General features: G+C 41.2%; 1 protein-coding gene across 2 annotated transcripts in view; it reads left to right on the top strand.

Annotated features, from left to right (window-relative positions):
• kif20ba (kinesin family member 20Ba) overlaps window positions 1-16,780 on the top strand; it is a 51,265-nt gene that overhangs the window by 800 nt on the left and 33,685 nt on the right. Inside the window, exons 2-21 of one of the 2 annotated variants that reach the window (XM_032541493.1) lie at window positions 1,011-1,119; window positions 1,896-1,985; window positions 2,267-2,389; window positions 2,679-2,817; window positions 3,707-3,891; window positions 4,120-4,171; window positions 4,365-4,571; window positions 5,325-5,436; window positions 6,134-6,205; window positions 6,411-6,557; window positions 7,017-7,179; window positions 7,712-7,861; window positions 7,989-8,069; window positions 8,729-8,868; window positions 8,944-9,064; window positions 9,339-9,510; window positions 10,239-10,423; window positions 12,279-12,755; window positions 13,575-14,752; window positions 15,865-16,003. In XM_032541493.1, the coding sequence (XP_032397384.1) occupies window positions 1,012-1,119; window positions 1,896-1,985; window positions 2,267-2,389; window positions 2,679-2,817; window positions 3,707-3,891; window positions 4,120-4,171; window positions 4,365-4,571; window positions 5,325-5,436; window positions 6,134-6,205; window positions 6,411-6,557; window positions 7,017-7,179; window positions 7,712-7,861; window positions 7,989-8,069; window positions 8,729-8,868; window positions 8,944-9,064; window positions 9,339-9,510; window positions 10,239-10,423; window positions 12,279-12,755; window positions 13,575-14,752; window positions 15,865-16,003 (4,041 nt within the window). In that variant the 5' untranslated portion in view covers window position 1,011. Of the gene's footprint in view, window positions 1-1,010; window positions 1,120-1,895; window positions 1,986-2,266; window positions 2,390-2,678; window positions 2,818-3,706; window positions 3,892-4,119; window positions 4,172-4,364; window positions 4,572-5,324; window positions 5,437-6,133; window positions 6,206-6,410; window positions 6,558-7,016; window positions 7,180-7,711; window positions 7,862-7,988; window positions 8,112-8,728; window positions 8,869-8,943; window positions 9,065-9,338; window positions 9,511-10,238; window positions 10,424-12,278; window positions 12,756-13,574; window positions 14,753-15,864; window positions 16,004-16,780 lie in introns of both variants that reach the window. The other variant, XM_032541492.1, reaches the window with a different exon arrangement.

Below are 16,780 nucleotides of genomic sequence, written 5' to 3'. Positions count from 1 at the left end.
TTGGCAAGTACAAATCTCTACTTTCACTCATTTTGGGGTGTTTTATTCAATTTTGTATAGCATTTGAAAAAATTAATTTGATTTTGAAATGGTGTAAAAGTTGACATAGTCCAGTCTGTGATTAGCCATTACCATACATTCCTTTAATTTTAAATCAATTATAGAAATAATTCCTTATTGGTGCTTTTATAACTCAATCATTAGGTATAATTTCCTATAAATGAAGTTAATGAAAAATACCAAAAATAACTGTAAAACTAAAGTTCATAAGTTAGTTTTACGAGTGTTGAAAATGTCAAAAAGTGACAAACGTCTGAAAAAAGAGGCTAAAGTGTTAAACAATGGGACATTAAAGTAGGAAATAGTTGAAAACATCGATTAACAAAAGTGTTGATTTTCAATTTTGACAGGAAGACAAACCAATGGTTAATACTTTTGGGATGACTCCCGCAAGGAAATTGAAATTTCCAACAGCAGCTTACTAAAAATGTATAAAAAATACAGTATAGAGAGAAAAAACAGGATAAAAATAACAGTAAAACCTTTTGGCTAGAAACATACCGTTAACATAAATTATTAGTTAAGATGCTTTTCTTAGATCTAATCATTGTAGGTATCTAGACCTCATAAGCAATTTGTTGTCTTTAAGCTTTTTGAGTTTTTAAATGATCCGTTCTAACTTTTCTAACGTCTAGAAACAGATATGGTAATGATAACGGTCCAGATTGATGTGAAAGAGACTCAATACTACCAGAAAGGGATGCAAACAGAATACAAAGAGACGTCAAATGACCGAAGAATACCACAACGACCAAAAAGAGACAAAACACCAGAAAGAGACGCAAATCCCCAAAGAGACACAAAATGTATAGGAAAATTAAAATAGAAAATCTAACGTTATTTTCAGCGAAGTATTCCTATAATCACCGCCAAATACGTGTAGCTAAGTCTTCCACAAAATAAGTAAAAACACTGCTTTTTATCCTTTTATGCTTGTTTATTTGTTGCAGGATGATGGAATCATTCCTGAACCACGATGCTGACGTACGGGAACAGGTAGAGGTCGGCGATTTGAAGAGGGATCTCTCATCAGAGTTCAGCCCCCTAGCAGACCCACAGGTGACCTGGACGGGCCCTAATCCACAACAATACCAACATTTAATCTGCAATTAAGGATATGGTATCTCTATACTAGGGTTCCACGATATTGACAACATGTGATATTGCGATATCAATGTTTAATTTGATTTTTTTTAAGACTTTTTTTTTACTGTACGTAAAACTACAAACGTTACAGGAAACACAACAATATTCATAGATTCATAACAATGTTTTCTTTATTTGTTGCTTTTATTCAATTTAATATGTTTATTAAATTCGCAAGTACTTTTGTGACTACATTTAGATATGCTTTTATGTCGTGATATACTGTAGGTCTTAAATTAAAGCCATAAAGGTATCAAAAGGTCTTAAAAAGTCTTAAATTTGACTTGATGAAACCTGCAGAAACCTTGTTTCCTGATCCGCAGCGGAAGAACCGAAAGAAAGTATTTTTGTATTAAAAAGACTTTTGAAGATAAATCACTCAATTTGTTTAACCCCGTGCGGACAGCTCGTGTTAACGTCAGGAAAAACTCTGAAAAATATATTCACGCCGAACATGGAAAGATTCTTGCTTTTGTCCCCCCGTGCCTCACATCAAAGTGCATTTGGAAGGAATTTGTTAATGTCTTGTATAAACAGGAAGAATTACACCTAGAAAAACCTGACTATTGTTTTTAGATAGACTTCTGGAATAAATGTAAACCTAATATTTAAGTTTAGGGCGTGCAGCCCAGTGTATTTTTTAACTTGACCTCTCGCTGTTTTTAATGAAACCCTTGTGTGTTGCGCAGCATTCCAGCATGGAGGAGAAAGAACACCTTCAGGTCTACCTCCGCATCCGACCCTTCAGCTCAGCAGAGAGCGACAGCGGAGAGTCACAGGTAAAAAAAAATACAAATAAAATAGTGAAAGTTGTTTGTTTTTTTCCTTTTCCAAACTCAGTTTAGGGGATAATTCACTCTGAATCACTTTAATACTTCAAAAACAGTCCTTGCTTTACTGATCAAATGTTCTGCTGTTTAAAATCAGTGAGTGATAACTTAGTTGATGATGCTGCAGACCATTTAACTAAATGTTAACGGAATAATTCTGAAAGAGAGATGACAATTTTTTGGTCTTCTGTCTCCCTCTTCTGAACCCTCTTCCCTTTTGTTTCTAACAGGACTGTGTTACCATTGAGTCCCCAGACACAGTTTTGCTGAAGCCTCCATGTTTGTCCCTCTCAGCGAGGCTTAGCTCTGACAAATCCCTCCCACAGACTGGACAGCGCTTCCAGTTCTCTCAGGTCAGTGTTTCCTGGCAGATAACAAAACCAAAGTTGTTTATTGTAATGATCTTTGCCACCTACATTTTAATAGGGAATTCTTTTTGAAGATATTATCACTTGTATGAATGTAGGAATGCAGTGCATGCATGTAGGAATGCAACACATTTTGGTCTACCTCCCCTAACCTGAAAACAGGGCCAAAGGCCAGGAAAGGTTGAGAAATCCTGATGTAAAAGATGGGAGTGTTGTCATTATAATTTTTTAAGTAATAATCCAGAATGTCGTACTTATTGCCTCCTTTCAATAGGTGTATGGTCCTGAAACAACACAGAGAGAGCTCTTTCAGGGCACCGTAAAGGATCTGGTGAAAGATGTTCTCGATGGGGGAAACTCTCTGGTTTTCACTTATGGAGTCACCAACGCTGGGAAGACCTTCACATTCTTAGGTGTGTTCCACATTCTCAGACATTTAGTTCGTGCTGCTATTTAAATGAAGCAAACAATTACTGCTGCAGTTTGGAATGTATTTCGTTGGGGAGGAAGTGCTTTTTAGATTAGATGCAGGAAAGCATCTGCCACCACATCGTGTATGTCTGATCTCGTGTCGTCTGATGAGTAATAGCCACATGGAGTTACATGATTGTCAGTTCAGGTAATCACTGATGTGTAAAAAAACGCTTCATGCAGCTTAGATAGATTCTACCACATACCTAGCTCGCCCAATGTCCTGGATTGAAACCTTGTTAATAAATCCATGGTAGAAGTAGATAAACTTTTAAGGGGACTTTGAATTCCTGCCCTGCCTGTCCTGAAACTGATTGTTAGTCATTGTGTGTGCTATACTTAGTTGGAACATCTTGGCGGAACAGTACATAGCTTTTAAAAAAAAAAAATTAAAAAATCGCATTGACGACAGACGTGCAGGGTGGCAACGTTCTTTTTCTACTCTTGCACAGTAGTTATTCCATTTTTCCATTTAAGAAAGCCCCCTTGTAAGCAAGTATTTATATTATTTTTCTCTTCTTGTGCAGCTGTAGGCCTTTTATTTAAAAGACAAAAGTTTGTGTCAAAATGAGCCTTGCTGCAGGCGGCCCGCACATTTATTCTTTTCCATCGTTTCTTCCTTTATTCGGATCCCAATTAGCTGCTAACAAAGTAACAGCTACTCTTCTTGGGGTCCACATCATCATTGCTTTGATGACAATGCATGCTCGCACCTGTTATCGAGGAAGGAATGACCCTGTGGTATTTCAGACATATTTCTGTCTTGAGATTTAATGATAATAGAAGCACCTTGACTCATAACGATCCAACAATGTGCTTTTGTCTCTCCAGGTCCAGATGCCGATGCCGGTATCCTGCCCAGGTCTCTAGATGTTATTTTCAGCAGTATTGATGAACAGGTTTTCCCTGGGATGAGCATCAAACCTCACCGCTGCCAAGAGTTCACAAGGCTCACCATGAAGCAGCAGGCTGAGGAAGTGGCGTTCAAGAGAAACTTCTTCAGACAACTTAAAGAGGTAAGCCATCCATCCATCCACTGCTGCTGCGGACCACAACAAAAAAACTGGCAGCATGATAGCTGAGCAACAGCTCTAGTCCTTCATAAGTGTCTACACAGGATTTATTCAACCAATTACTTTGTTATTACTCTTTAATCTCTCCCACCTTTTCTGTCTATCCACTGTATGTATGAATGTGTGACTGTGATTCATTTTTAACTTTTTCATCTTGACTTTGTCTTTTAGAGCGATAGGAGCCATGCCAGCCTGAACTCGACCAATAGGACCCTTCTCGAAGGTAACATCTAGATTACTCTTTTACTTTGATTATTTTCAGATTTTTGCTTTTTGCACATCAGTTACCGCAAATCTGACACTTAAACCACCGGTGCAATGTGATTATAATGGTACTAAATCTTATAGATCGCACTCCAAAAGACTCCAGCGTTGTTCCTACAAGCAAGGATTGTTAATGTTTGTGTCCATTGCAGGCTTCTCCATGTTGGACACAACTGTCGCAGCGGAGGACAAAATCAGCCTCGGGGTGGGAGCGCACACCAAGTTCTCTGTTTGGGTTTCTTTCTGTGAAATCTACAATGAGAACATTCACGACCTCCTGGAGGTGATACCCAGCGGGGCCCTGAGGAGGGCCGCACTGCGCCTCTCACAGGACGTCAAGGGCAACGCCTTTGTCAAAGGTTTGTAGGGTCGGCGGGGGGCAGACACATGCCACAAAAGTAGTCAGAAGTCGTTTTATATTATTAAGGTCTCCGCGTGGGGGGGCCAAGGGAACTTTATCAAGATGCATCGTATCCTGGATCCATGTAATAACTGCCCTTTTAAGAATAAAAATCTTCCTGCCTCTATGGGAATTTAACATAGGGGGGTGTATACTTTTGCCCCCTGTATTTTAATGAAGAACATTTATTTATTTAAGATGCATTATTCATTCACAAAAAAAATTGGTGTCCTAAAGGTTGGATTTTTCCAATTTTATTTTAATTAAGGCATTAAGATCAATTTCCAAAAGCTGGTTTTTATATTCCTTTATTGTCAACTTCAGCATAGATTCATAAACTTATATACAGATTATTATTATTACTTGTTATTTTTATTTGAATCCATTTATTTACTCTGCAATTACTTTTGTGACTGCATTTTGTTGTTCTTTTAATGTAAATATAAAATGTCATCAGTAAAGGTCTTAAATTTGATTTGTTGAAACCTGCAGGAACCAGATTTAAAATAATGCGGGGAAAAATATTTGCAAATAGTTTGAACAAAATGCACATCACTTTAAAGTAACTAAAGCTATGTTTTGGTAATGGTTTTAGTTCTGTCTGTTTCCAAAAGTGTTTGAAAATTAAGGGGGGGAAAAACTCAAATTAGACAGAGGTTAGAGAGGGAAATTTTAAATCAGTTTGACTATCCTGTTGTTCGTTTGTATGTAGATCTACGTTGGGTCCAGGTGAATAGTGCAGAAGAGGCTTATAAGGTGATGAAGCTGGGAAAGAAGAACCAGAGCTTCTCCTCCACCCGACTCAACCAGCTCTCCAGCAGGAGGTGAGGGTGAAAGTCACCAGGTTTAAATATGCCTCACACATCTCCTTAACACAAGCACAAAAGTTGAATAAGCATTGATTGCAAGATCACAAGCTTTAGCTGGTACAATAAGAAACCATTGGTATGTTTTCATACCTCAATAATGTTCTTTCATGTGCCTTAAGCAAGAGAATGTTCAAATTATCCATTCCATCTTATCTTGGTTATTGATGTTAAAGGTCCCATGGCATTAAAATGTCAGACTAGAAATTGTGATAGGTGTAAACGGAAACGTGCGTGTCCTGCTCTGCCTTTTGAGAAAATGAAAGCTCAGATGGGCCCATCTGGAATCTGGATACCTTTCTCTGCTTTGCCCACCCAGAGAATTTGGCCCACCCATGAGAGTGAGACATCATGACTTTTAAACGAGCAAAGGGGCAGTTGGGCTACAACTCCAACCTCCACCTTGCCCCCCGGCTGTAATTCTGCACCAAGGCTGAACTTTGGGAAAGAGATTTCAGAAAACAGTATCAACTATTAGTTTGAGCTTTAATTTTCTCAAAGGCAGAGCAGGAGACCCAGGGCTCGGTTTACATCTATCACCTTTTCTAGCCACTGGGGGACCATAGGCAGGCTGGGGGAACTCATAATAACCACTGAGCCTAATATCATTATTTAAAGCTGAAATGTTTGATTCTTTTTTGCTGTCATTTTGCAGTCACAGTGTATTCTCCATTCGCATATTGAGAATCGAAGATATTGGGACTCCGAGGGTCCATTCAGTCAGCGAGTGAGTGACACTTTAGATTTAGATGGCATAGATAGACATGGCTTTCTGTGTATAACTGTATGCTTGTGAAACAAGGCAGCATTAAAGTGTGCATATGTGCAAAATAGTCTTGTCAGAAGTGTAGTAAAGCATGACATGTTGAACATGAGTATACATATTTTGTTTAAGAGTGAAGTCTTTAATGTAGATGAATATTTGTCTTCAGGTTGTGTCTGTGTGACTTGGCTGGCTCAGAGAGATGCGCCAAGACCCAAAATATAGGAGAGCGCCTGAAAGAGGCCGGAAACATCAACACCTCACTGCTCATCCTGGGAAAATGCATCAACGCTCTACGACACAATCAGCAGGCCAAGTGAGATTATTACCTGTCCGTCCTCCTTTCTGTGTTCAATTCCTTTTTAATCAAAAGACTTTATGGAATATGAAAGGATTGCTGGATAGTATGGAAATCACAGAGTTAACACCTAACTCTGAAATCCTTTTAGTGCCTTTTGTCCTCCTTTTAGTAAACTTGTTTTGGTTAACTGTATCTAGCAGATGAAGAGACAGAAGTTTCTTGCGGAGGAGTTGGCAGAGACCAAACCAGAGCTAAAGGGAGATTGTATATTGGACTTGAATTCATCAAGTGGATACAAACCAGACTTTAATAGGATGATGAAGTTGCCTATGTGGATACACATGTTGTTCTACCTCTTAAAAAATTATTTAGAAAATTCTGCTCAAATTCACCTTCAAGAGTGTTGCAGCAAAAAACATCTTGGAATGCACAGTATACACGTATCAATGCTAACTAAGCTGTTCCCTCCCTCAGGCTGCTTCATCATGTTCCCTTCAGGGAAAGCAAGCTGACCCACTACCTGCAGGGCTTCTTCTGCGGTCGTGGTAAAGCCTGTATGATCGTCAACATCAACCAGTGTGCCTCCATGTACGATGAGACTCTCAACGTCCTGCGGTTCTCTGCTGTGGCACAGAAGGTACATACGCACTTTTATTTTCTCTCTTATTGTGCTTGCTCTCTGAGAGTGTTCTCTCATTTTTAATTCAGTTGCGGACCTTACAAACACACACTCACACTAGGGTTTTTCCGATGGACGATATCGTCGTCCACCGCTCTACCTGGACTAATTTATCAGCATACGGTAAGGTCGTGCTCTGCGCCTTGGCTCGGACGCAGCACACTTGAGCGAGCGAGAAAAGGCGTGAATATGGAACGCTATCGCACTTTCCGTTCTCTCCTCATTGGACTAAATTTGTGCAGTACTGTGTGCGTGCATCAATAAGGAAGTCTGATGGTGGTGATATGTAGGATTTATAAATGTACGTTGGCAACAGTAGGCTAATTCACAAGGGTGCTATTGTATGTGTGAGCTAACGTTGCGCTTCTGTTAATGTGTGATGCAAGAGTTATGTTTCTGTATATTGAATAGGTTATCCCCCCCCCTCCCCCGTTGGTTCCATAAAAGGGTAAAAATATATATATATTTTTTTGCTCTTATCTGTTTCCAGGTTGTGGTTCTGTCCACCAGGCCTCCTCCCATCCTGCCTCAGAGGTCCGCCAGTGGGGTGTCAATCAACAACAGTGCTGACAGGAAGGCTTTACGGGGCAGCAGGAGGAGCTCCCTGATTGGCTGGGATAGTAGCCTGGAGGATGTACAGGTGTGGTGGAGGTCGCTTTGGCTTTTCTTTATTGGTTGATACAATATCTTACTGCTGAGGTTTGATTCTTGGCATGAATTATCAGTAGACACATTTTGTCAACATGATGTTAAAATATTTTGTGCAGGAGGATGAGGATGACGAGTATGAGGAAGAAAACAGCCTGATGGACACGATGGATATGACGGGCAATGAAGAGGACAGCGATGTAAGTGATGATAAAATTCTCGCTGGTAAAAAGACGCACCAGGCCAGTTTCACCATTTTTACGTGAAGGGCTTTTAACAAAGGAGTTGCTTTTAATTGCTTGACTTATCATTAAAGAGATAAGTAGATAAATTAAAAACTAGCAGTAGGACCATTGGTGAAACATCAGGGATAAGGAAACATAATATATGTAAAGTAGTAACAGGCTGGTGATGTGGCAAGGTAGATTGTAACCCTGAGTAAGTCACTTACTTACAACTTAATTCAATACTCTTTCTCATTTTGTATTTTTATTTAAATTGACTTCATTTTATAATTTTAGTTCATAGCATAAAAGCTCTAAATATGATACATATTTTATGTGATTAGAGATCAAACACACTTCACAAAATGCTTCAGGTAATGTTAACTGGTAAATAACCGTTTTTGATGGCTTAATAGCCACACATTTTAAATCATACCGCTGTAAAGTTGGCATTAAATTTCATCCTAAGTGATATTGAAGAGTTCATTTGGAGAGTCCGGGGGGGTATATAGAAAGATTTAACATCTTATTTTTAATGAATAGGTACTTAAAATATTCACTCGTGTATACACAAATCCTTTCAATGTTCAAAGTGTTTATTGTTGTGTGTTGCTATTATGTGTCCCGTTCCTCAGAGGCAGGTGGTGCTGTTGAAACAGCTGCAGGTTCAGCTGAAGAAGGAGCGAGCGGAGAGCCTGCTCATGGAGGCGCGGGTCCGAGAGGAAATCAGCAGAGAGTTCTCAGAGCTCTTCTCTGAGATGCAGAATGACTACAAGTGAGTAGTTCTTTTTTTGTCTGTTTTTATATAAAGATAGAAAGAGAGAGAGATAATGTGTGTGTGTGTGTTCAGTGACCGCTTGGCGAGGGAGAGAGAAATCTTGGAGGAGCGAGCAGAAAGGAGGCTGGAGATCTTCAAGAACCTCATTGACAAAATGGCCAACGCTGGACCCGGTCAAGATGCACAAGCCATGGTAACACAATCTCTCATTTCCTTTACTTGTTGGCTAGGTACATGTCAGAACAACCTTTGAACGTACACAAGTTCCTTTCTGAAGCTCTTTTGTAGAGGTTCCATCTGCCATGACCCCATGACAATTGTGATCGCAAGAAATGCCAATAAACCAGATCACGTTTTTCTCCCATCCAGGAATGCTATGCAAAGACTAGGTGTGGTTGAACCGCCTCAGGGCAATGTGCTCACTAATCTCACGGACTAACTTCTCTGTTGTTTCCTTCCACCTGCAGGACACATCTCTGGACTCCTCTGAATTGGCGGGCATAAAGAAGGCCGCTGAGGCTGCTCATAAATGTCTGGGTTCGGGTCGAGCAGGGGCTCGGGGAGACAGAGGAGTCTTAGTGGAGCAGCTGGAGAGAGAGGTGTTGGAACTCCAAGAGCAGATGGCTCTCAGACCCAATAGTAAGAACACACATGAATCCATCAATGTGTCTGAAAGGTAAATGGGAAGAGGGAAAGACAAACTGAGCTGTGCTCCTTTCACTTGTAGTGTGGGTTCTGGAGCACTGATCCACAGATAAATGTAATCCAACAGCATGACTTTATAACCTCTGTGGGTATTTTGTTAGACCTAGCACACATTCAAGGATGTTTCTCTCCTCCAACTGTTCACAATGTATCCAGAGTGACAGAGAATGTCCTTGGAAATTAGAGAACATCATTTTGAGCACCATCAATGACATAGATCTGAAAAGATTTTTTTTTTTTTGTAGGGATCGGAATCACCAGAGACCCAACGATACAATATTATCACGATACTTAAGTCACAATACGCTATTAATGCGATTTTAAACATATTGTAATTTATTACCTTACCTAATTTCTAATTATATTACCAAAGGAAAACTTTGCCAAAATACATTTTTTTCCATCTAAAAATTACCCTCACTGACAATGACAACAAATTTTATACAGGAATGTCATGTTTTATAGTAGAAATGTCAAAAATATGTCAAACTTCATCTGAGTACTATATATATAGATATTTGTTTGACAGTGCAAAATGCATGTTTAAAGTGGTAAATGGCAACATGTCTGTCTTTCAAAATTGACTCGGATTCCAGCGTGACACCTCTAGCCTACTTTTCACATCCAGTTTTTTTGTCTTCATTTTTTATGTTATTTCCTAGGTGAGGCCAGTGGAGTCGATGCAGAGGAGAAAAGGAGGCTTCTTGTTCATCTCCAAGAGAAGGCGTCAGAGATTGCCCAACTGGATAAACGAGTGGGAGGCCTTCAGAGGGCGGCGGAGCCGGGCTCACAGGACTGCTCCTTGCTGGTCGAGGAGGGAAGTCCATGTGAGAGAGAGCGGCTGCAGGTAAAACCCTTTAATAGTATCCTGAACAAGTTGTTAATTACATACCTGCAAACTAGTCGCTTTTCTGCGTAAATCTTCGATTTGAATGGGAAAATGGCATCCATGTGAATCTTGTAGAAGTTTTTATTTTCGGGAAGATGTAAATTTTCCCATAGATAGAAGTTTCAAAAACCTACTGTGGTCTCCTTCACAGAAAAATATATTTGGTGTTACTGATACAGCACAATGTTAGTTCAGTGTGAATGCTAATACGACACCGGTGCCTTAACGACCAACGACCAGACAGAATAGCAACGCTGATTTTGGTGCCACTGAAATGTTTTCTGCGCTGCTCTCTAATGCTAAGAAACAGATGGTAGAAGAAAGTGAGACATCACCACATGTTGGCGCTGTTAAACGTGACACTTTGCAGCAGATAACGTTAGGCTAACGTTAGCTAGCAGATGGATAAACACGGTTAAAATGCTGACAGCTAAACGGTGTAGACATTTGTCTGTATTTCACTGGAGAGGATTCCAAAAACAGTCTGTAGCTGCTGTTGTCTGAAAAAAAACATGGACTCAGCCTTGTGGTGCATTCAAAGTTATAGTAAATACTAAATAAAAATCAGAAGCGAGAATTTTTTTTTTTCCTTTTTTTTTTAATCCCTAGTCACTGCTATTAGTGCTGTAGCTAATTTATAATAAAACATATAGTATACACAATAGTATTAAAATAATACAATAGTTTTGTGATTATAAAACATTATGAAGTGTAATGTTTTCTATTTTTAAATCTTGATAAATACATTGTCTGTGATGTGCCCCTACAGTTCGACATGCATGTGAACTGCAGATTGTTGCAAATGTAACCATCATAGTGTGACATACAGTTTACCTGCTGCTGTCCCTTCAGCAGCGGTTTCTTGCTGCGACGCCGGTCCCCAGAGCAGCATGTTCACCTGGAGAGTGCGGTCCACTCGGACTCTGCAAACGCTAGCTGCTGAAAAGCAGATGTTTTGTGATATTCCTCTGGTGCTGGCTAAAAACTATTTATGGGGCGCCAACACTTTTTCTATGCAGTATTAACCCTGAATAAATCCTGTTAATAACTTTATAATACTAACCATTAAACTCCGCATTGACTATAGCCTTTTTTTCTGCGGGGATAAAGATTGATGTGAGTCAATGTCGCCTGTGTTGAATTGGCGGTTTGCAAACCAAGTTTAAGGCTCATATCACCACCTACATTACTGTATTGGGGCGTGTAGAATAATAATGGCATTCATTAGTCGTGTGTGTGTGTGTGTGTGTGTGTGTGGTTGTGTGGTGTGTGGGTGTGTGTGTTGTTGTGTGTGTGTGTGTGTGTGTGTGTGTGTGTGTGTGTGTCATTGATTGTGTATCAATGAATGTGAAACACTGTGTATGCATTCCCACAAATTCCTCCCCCCCCTCATGGCTAAAGGCCCTTTCAAATGTTTCCCTTTCAGTTTTTGCACCGACATTTCTATGGGTTCATGTATGTAAACCAATGACCTGTTCCCAAGCTCGTCTTTCTAGCCCCCAGGCTGTCACTGGTCTATATAGTATTAACCTGGTTTGTTATGCCCTGCATGTATGTCTAGGGCTCACCTAGGTTAGCAGATAGAATATTTAACATTTATTGAATGGGAAAAGAGAGTCTAAATGGACAGAATTTTGCTGTCACTGATGTTACCAGAAAAAGAAGAAATTACCACAAACCAAAAATTACCAAATGAATAAAGTGTTTATCACTAGCAAGACTTGTTAATCTGACACTCTTCCCACCCTTAAGTTTTTTTTTTAAAGCTGTTTGAACATTAAAATAGAAATTAACGGTCACTCCTATCACGTAGGAGGCGTTGGCGGCCCTTGAGAAAGAGAAAAGAGGCAGAGAAGATGCCCTTGCTGCTTTGGAGTACCAGACTATGGGAAGAGAGGAGGCACTCACATCCTTAGATGACGAGAGGAAAGCGAGGGAGGAGGCCCTTGCCACACTCGGAGAGCTAAAGCGAAGCAAAGAGGAATTGCTAGCATCCCTTAAAGAAGAAAGGGAAAGCAAAGAGAAAGCAATGGCAGCTCTTGATGCAGAGAGGAGAGCCAAGGAGGATGCCATTGCTGCCCATCTGGAAGAGAAGCAAAGCAGAGAACACATGGTTGTTGCACTTGATCTAGAGAGGAGTGGCAAAGAGGACGCTCGGGCTGTTCTGGAGGTGGAGAGGAAGGAGATGGGCCGGCTGGTTGAAGAGACAGTAAAGAGGCAAAAGGAGGGTGATGCACTTCGACAAGAAGTCCAAGAGCTGACTTCTAGACTAGAAACAACAGAGCGCCAGGTAGGCCACAGTATGAGATTGATCTGTAAATCCACCACCCGGCTAACCTGAAAAAGTTATCAGCACATTTTCATTGGTTTGTGAAACAATAATATGTATCCATTAGTGACGGTACGGTTCATGATAAAACATCCCAAACGTTTGAAACGTGTGTGTGTCGCATAGTTTGTCAATACACAGCTAATGTGCACTAACCACTTACTGCCGTAGTTCCCACCATCGACACTTATGTTAAAACACTTACCGGAAATGACGAGTGCAAGGACAAACTCATCACGTGGGTCTTGCTGCTCCCGAATTTCTAATGATGTCTCAATCTGAATACGATCTTGTAATTTACAAAATTTACGTGTTTCTGAAAACATTTTAAGCGAGAAGTAGGCCATGCAGTTGCTGAATCTGTTTTTCTGATCAACAAAGGTTAGTTTAAAAGATTTTCATTAGATTTTGAGAGCCGCAGAGCCGACCGCTCCTCAAGTGGAGTGCATGGATGTTTTAAGAGAACGGTGGAGTGCTGCAAGTAACGCGTAGAAATGGCGACACACATATATATACACACACACACACCAGTCAAAGGTTTAGACACACTTTCTAATTCACTTAAATGAGTGCTGACTGCTACTGTATACTATTTTTGTTAAATGGGGATTTTTCCAGGAAATGTATTGAGTCCCATATTTGAGTTCCCTGAAAAGCTTTGAGTTCTGTCTGCCAGAAAGTTATTTGGCATGTGTCTTGGAATAATGGTTATTTATGTTTTATTAAATGTTCTGAGTGCTAAATGACTAAAGAAGGTGATATCCATGGAAATGATCACAGGTGTCCAGCAAGACGGAGAGAGTGGAAAAAGTGTTGGTCCAACTTCAAACTGCTCAGGCACAACTGGGCGATCACTCCAAGGAGCTTCAGGAGAAGACTTCGCAGATCCACACCCTGACACAGGAAGTTCAAAGCCTGAAACAGCAATTGCAGGCTTCAGAAGCGTTGTCCGACGGTGTCAGTGAGCAGCTGGGATTGGAAGTTTCTGAGCTTAGGAAGAACCTGGCTGGGGAAGAGGAGAAAAGTGACAGCCAGCGCAGGCAAATGCTGGAGCTGGAGCGTGAGCTTGGACAGGCAAAAGAACAGTTGGCACTCAAGCAGCAGATCTCCGATCAGCAGTTGGAGCGGTTAACCGAGAAGTGGAATCAACAAGAAGCAGCTTTAAAACGGCAGGTGGAAGAGCTGGAAAAGAAGCTTCAGGACAAAGAAGTGACGTTGCAGCAAACGCTGGATGACCTCCGGGCCGAGCTCGGATGTCGAGAACGTGCTTCTGAAGAAGCAAAACAGCTGAGAGCAAAACTTGAGGAACAATCACAGGCCTCGGAAAAGCAGGAACAGGAGCTCAATGAGAAGCTGCGAGAACAAGAACTGATGTCACAACAGCAGCTGGAGGATTTAAAACACAAACTGAGTGAACAAAAAGATGCTTTAGAAGAAGATCTAAAGCAAAAGCTCAGTGCGCGGGAGCAAACTGCACAGCTGTTCAAAACCACTGTAGAAGACGCTAACTTTAAAGGTTCAGACTTTTCCTCTAGCTCTTGCGCTGAAGAGGATCTCAAGAGGTTGAACTGTGATCTCCAGACTGAGATTGCGTTCTTGAAGTCAACAGTTTCCAACATGGCAGAAACTGCCATTAAAGCGGAAGCTCAGCAAGCTCCTTCAGAGATGGAGACGTTTCGAAAAGAAGAGGTGGAAGAGAAGCTAGCTGAGGCGACGAAAGCGTCTGCAGAGAGATCGGCGGAGCTGCAGAGCAAGCTGCTGGAGAAGGAGGCCCAGGTGACATCCCTGCAGAAGAGCCTGCAGAAGGCGCGGGAGCAGCGGGAGGAGGAGGAGAGCCAGGCGGTTCAGGAGGCCCGGCGCAGGGAGGTGGAAAGGCGCCGGGAGCTGCTGGCTGTGGCGCATGAGGCCATCGCTGAGAAGGACTCAGAGCTGGAGAAGAAAGCCGAGGAGATAAACAGGTAACCGGTCAATTCCTTTGCATGTTTGGGTGGGGACTTTCATGTCCAGCAGGGGGCGACTCCACTGGCTCCAAAAAGTTTCTTCACGACAAAATGAGTCTACTTCTCGCTTTATTCCTTACCTTAGTAAACTCTTTCATAATGAGTTTATGGTCACAATCGCTAGTTTCAAGTCTTCTTTAATACAGCGTGATGTTCATTTTGTAAACGTTGGTCCCATTCATTTTAAAATAAGTTTATTCCTGGTCAGAGGTCCGAAGGATTGGCACTAACAAATCAACATTTAATCACTTTAAAGTTTTAAGCTACATATATTTAAGTCAGGTATTCTATCTTCCTGCTCAACTTTTGTACCGATGCACGGAACGTTTTTCCCTGTTTTTCTTTTGATTTTCTTTTGATTTTCTTTGTGTATATTCAACATTACGTTTATAGCGTATTGTATTCGTTACACAAGGTATGGGCTGGGTCCAGATTGACTTGCTGTTTGGTGCGGACTTTAAGAAGCCCTGCTTCAGGGCCTGTCAGGACAGAGGCTTAGCTATGCTAACTATGGTACTGTGGACATTAAAATAGACCCAAACTTGTTTTTGGTGTTGTCTGTTTTCGTCTTAAACTTTGACGCTCTCACTGTGTGTTTTACTTTACCATAGTTGATTGGAACGTTTTTGTTGGCTAAATGTCAAATATCTAAATACAATTATAATGGACTCTATTCACAAAGCAGTCTCTCTGAAAAAAAACTAAACAAAGGTGTGTTGTCCTGTTATGCTGTTATGGAGTTATTCATTATCCTTCTCTGACTCAGACTATTCCCCCTGAACCGCAAAGAAAACTAAGAAATGGGGAGATGCGGTCTCTCTGTAATACCTTGTCTTATTGTTGTGTACTAGACAATTGCTCTGTGATCGTGGAAAAACATTTTCTCTGTATTATCTTGTCTTTCATCTCCAAGAACCTTGGTGTCCAGGGAGAGTTGCATTAATCCCTCCTTCCACCCACTGTATTAAAGAGTCAGAGGAGCAATGTTGTTCTGGACCCCAATGTACTCCCTTGTCTTTTTTTTAAGTAATTGGTTGCAGTTCATTTTTTATCTTGTCTCATTTTCCCAGACTAAAAGAAAATGCCATGCGGGACTTGGACACTGTCAAGAGCCTCAGCCTCGACCTTCAGAGAAAAGAAGACGACACGTCGGACCTCAGAGAGAAATTAGCCGACTATAAGAAGCAGATTCAGCAGGTCCAGAAAGAGGTACACATGTTTTTAAAACCTATGCATAGGGCCCTATCTTGCTCCGGGTGCAGCGCAAAACCAAAAAAAAAGTGTCTTTGCTGGTTTGAGACCGACGCATTTGTCAACTTCCCATCCAGCACCCACGCCGTTTAAATAGCAAGTGCACCTGCGCATATCTGTGCGCCCATGGGCGTGCTGGTCTTACAGGGAGGTGTGTTCAGGTACATTCTGGGCGTATTGCTATCTTGAGGCAACAAAAAGTGATTGCACCAGTGGCCAACAAAAGTCTGGTCAATTTACAACGTCAATAACGCAGCATTGTATATTTATTTTAACAGCACATTAGTAAGATGCTTCTAGGCTTGTGCCCAGCGAGGCAAACACACACACACACACACACACACACACACACACACACACACACACACACACACACACACACACACACACACACACACACGTGTATGTGGTGGGAGATATGAATGCTGATATTTCAGACAGGAGTTTGTTATTTGCTAGGCATTTGCTACAGTTCTGTGATGATAATAATTTTATACTATCCACCCAAATGCTCTTCCCTGCAGATAGCTACTCTTATTTAAGTGAGGCCTGGCACACCACATCATGGCTTGACCACTGCATCAGTACTCCTGATGTGCATTCTAGCCTAAGTTCAATAGAGATTGTGTATGGGGCATCATGTCTGATCACATTCCTGTTATGTCACTTGACTGTGCTAGCCTTCATGGGATGTCTCAGGAGGTTAATGGGGCCCGTAAGGCTAAACTGGATTGG

This window comes from Etheostoma spectabile, chromosome 17 (assembly GCF_008692095.1).
Source record: "Etheostoma spectabile isolate EspeVRDwgs_2016 chromosome 17, UIUC_Espe_1.0, whole genome shotgun sequence".
NCBI classification, from domain to species: Eukaryota; Metazoa; Chordata; class Actinopteri; order Perciformes; family Percidae; genus Etheostoma; species Etheostoma spectabile.
This window is presented reverse-complemented; position numbering and strand designations above follow the sequence as displayed.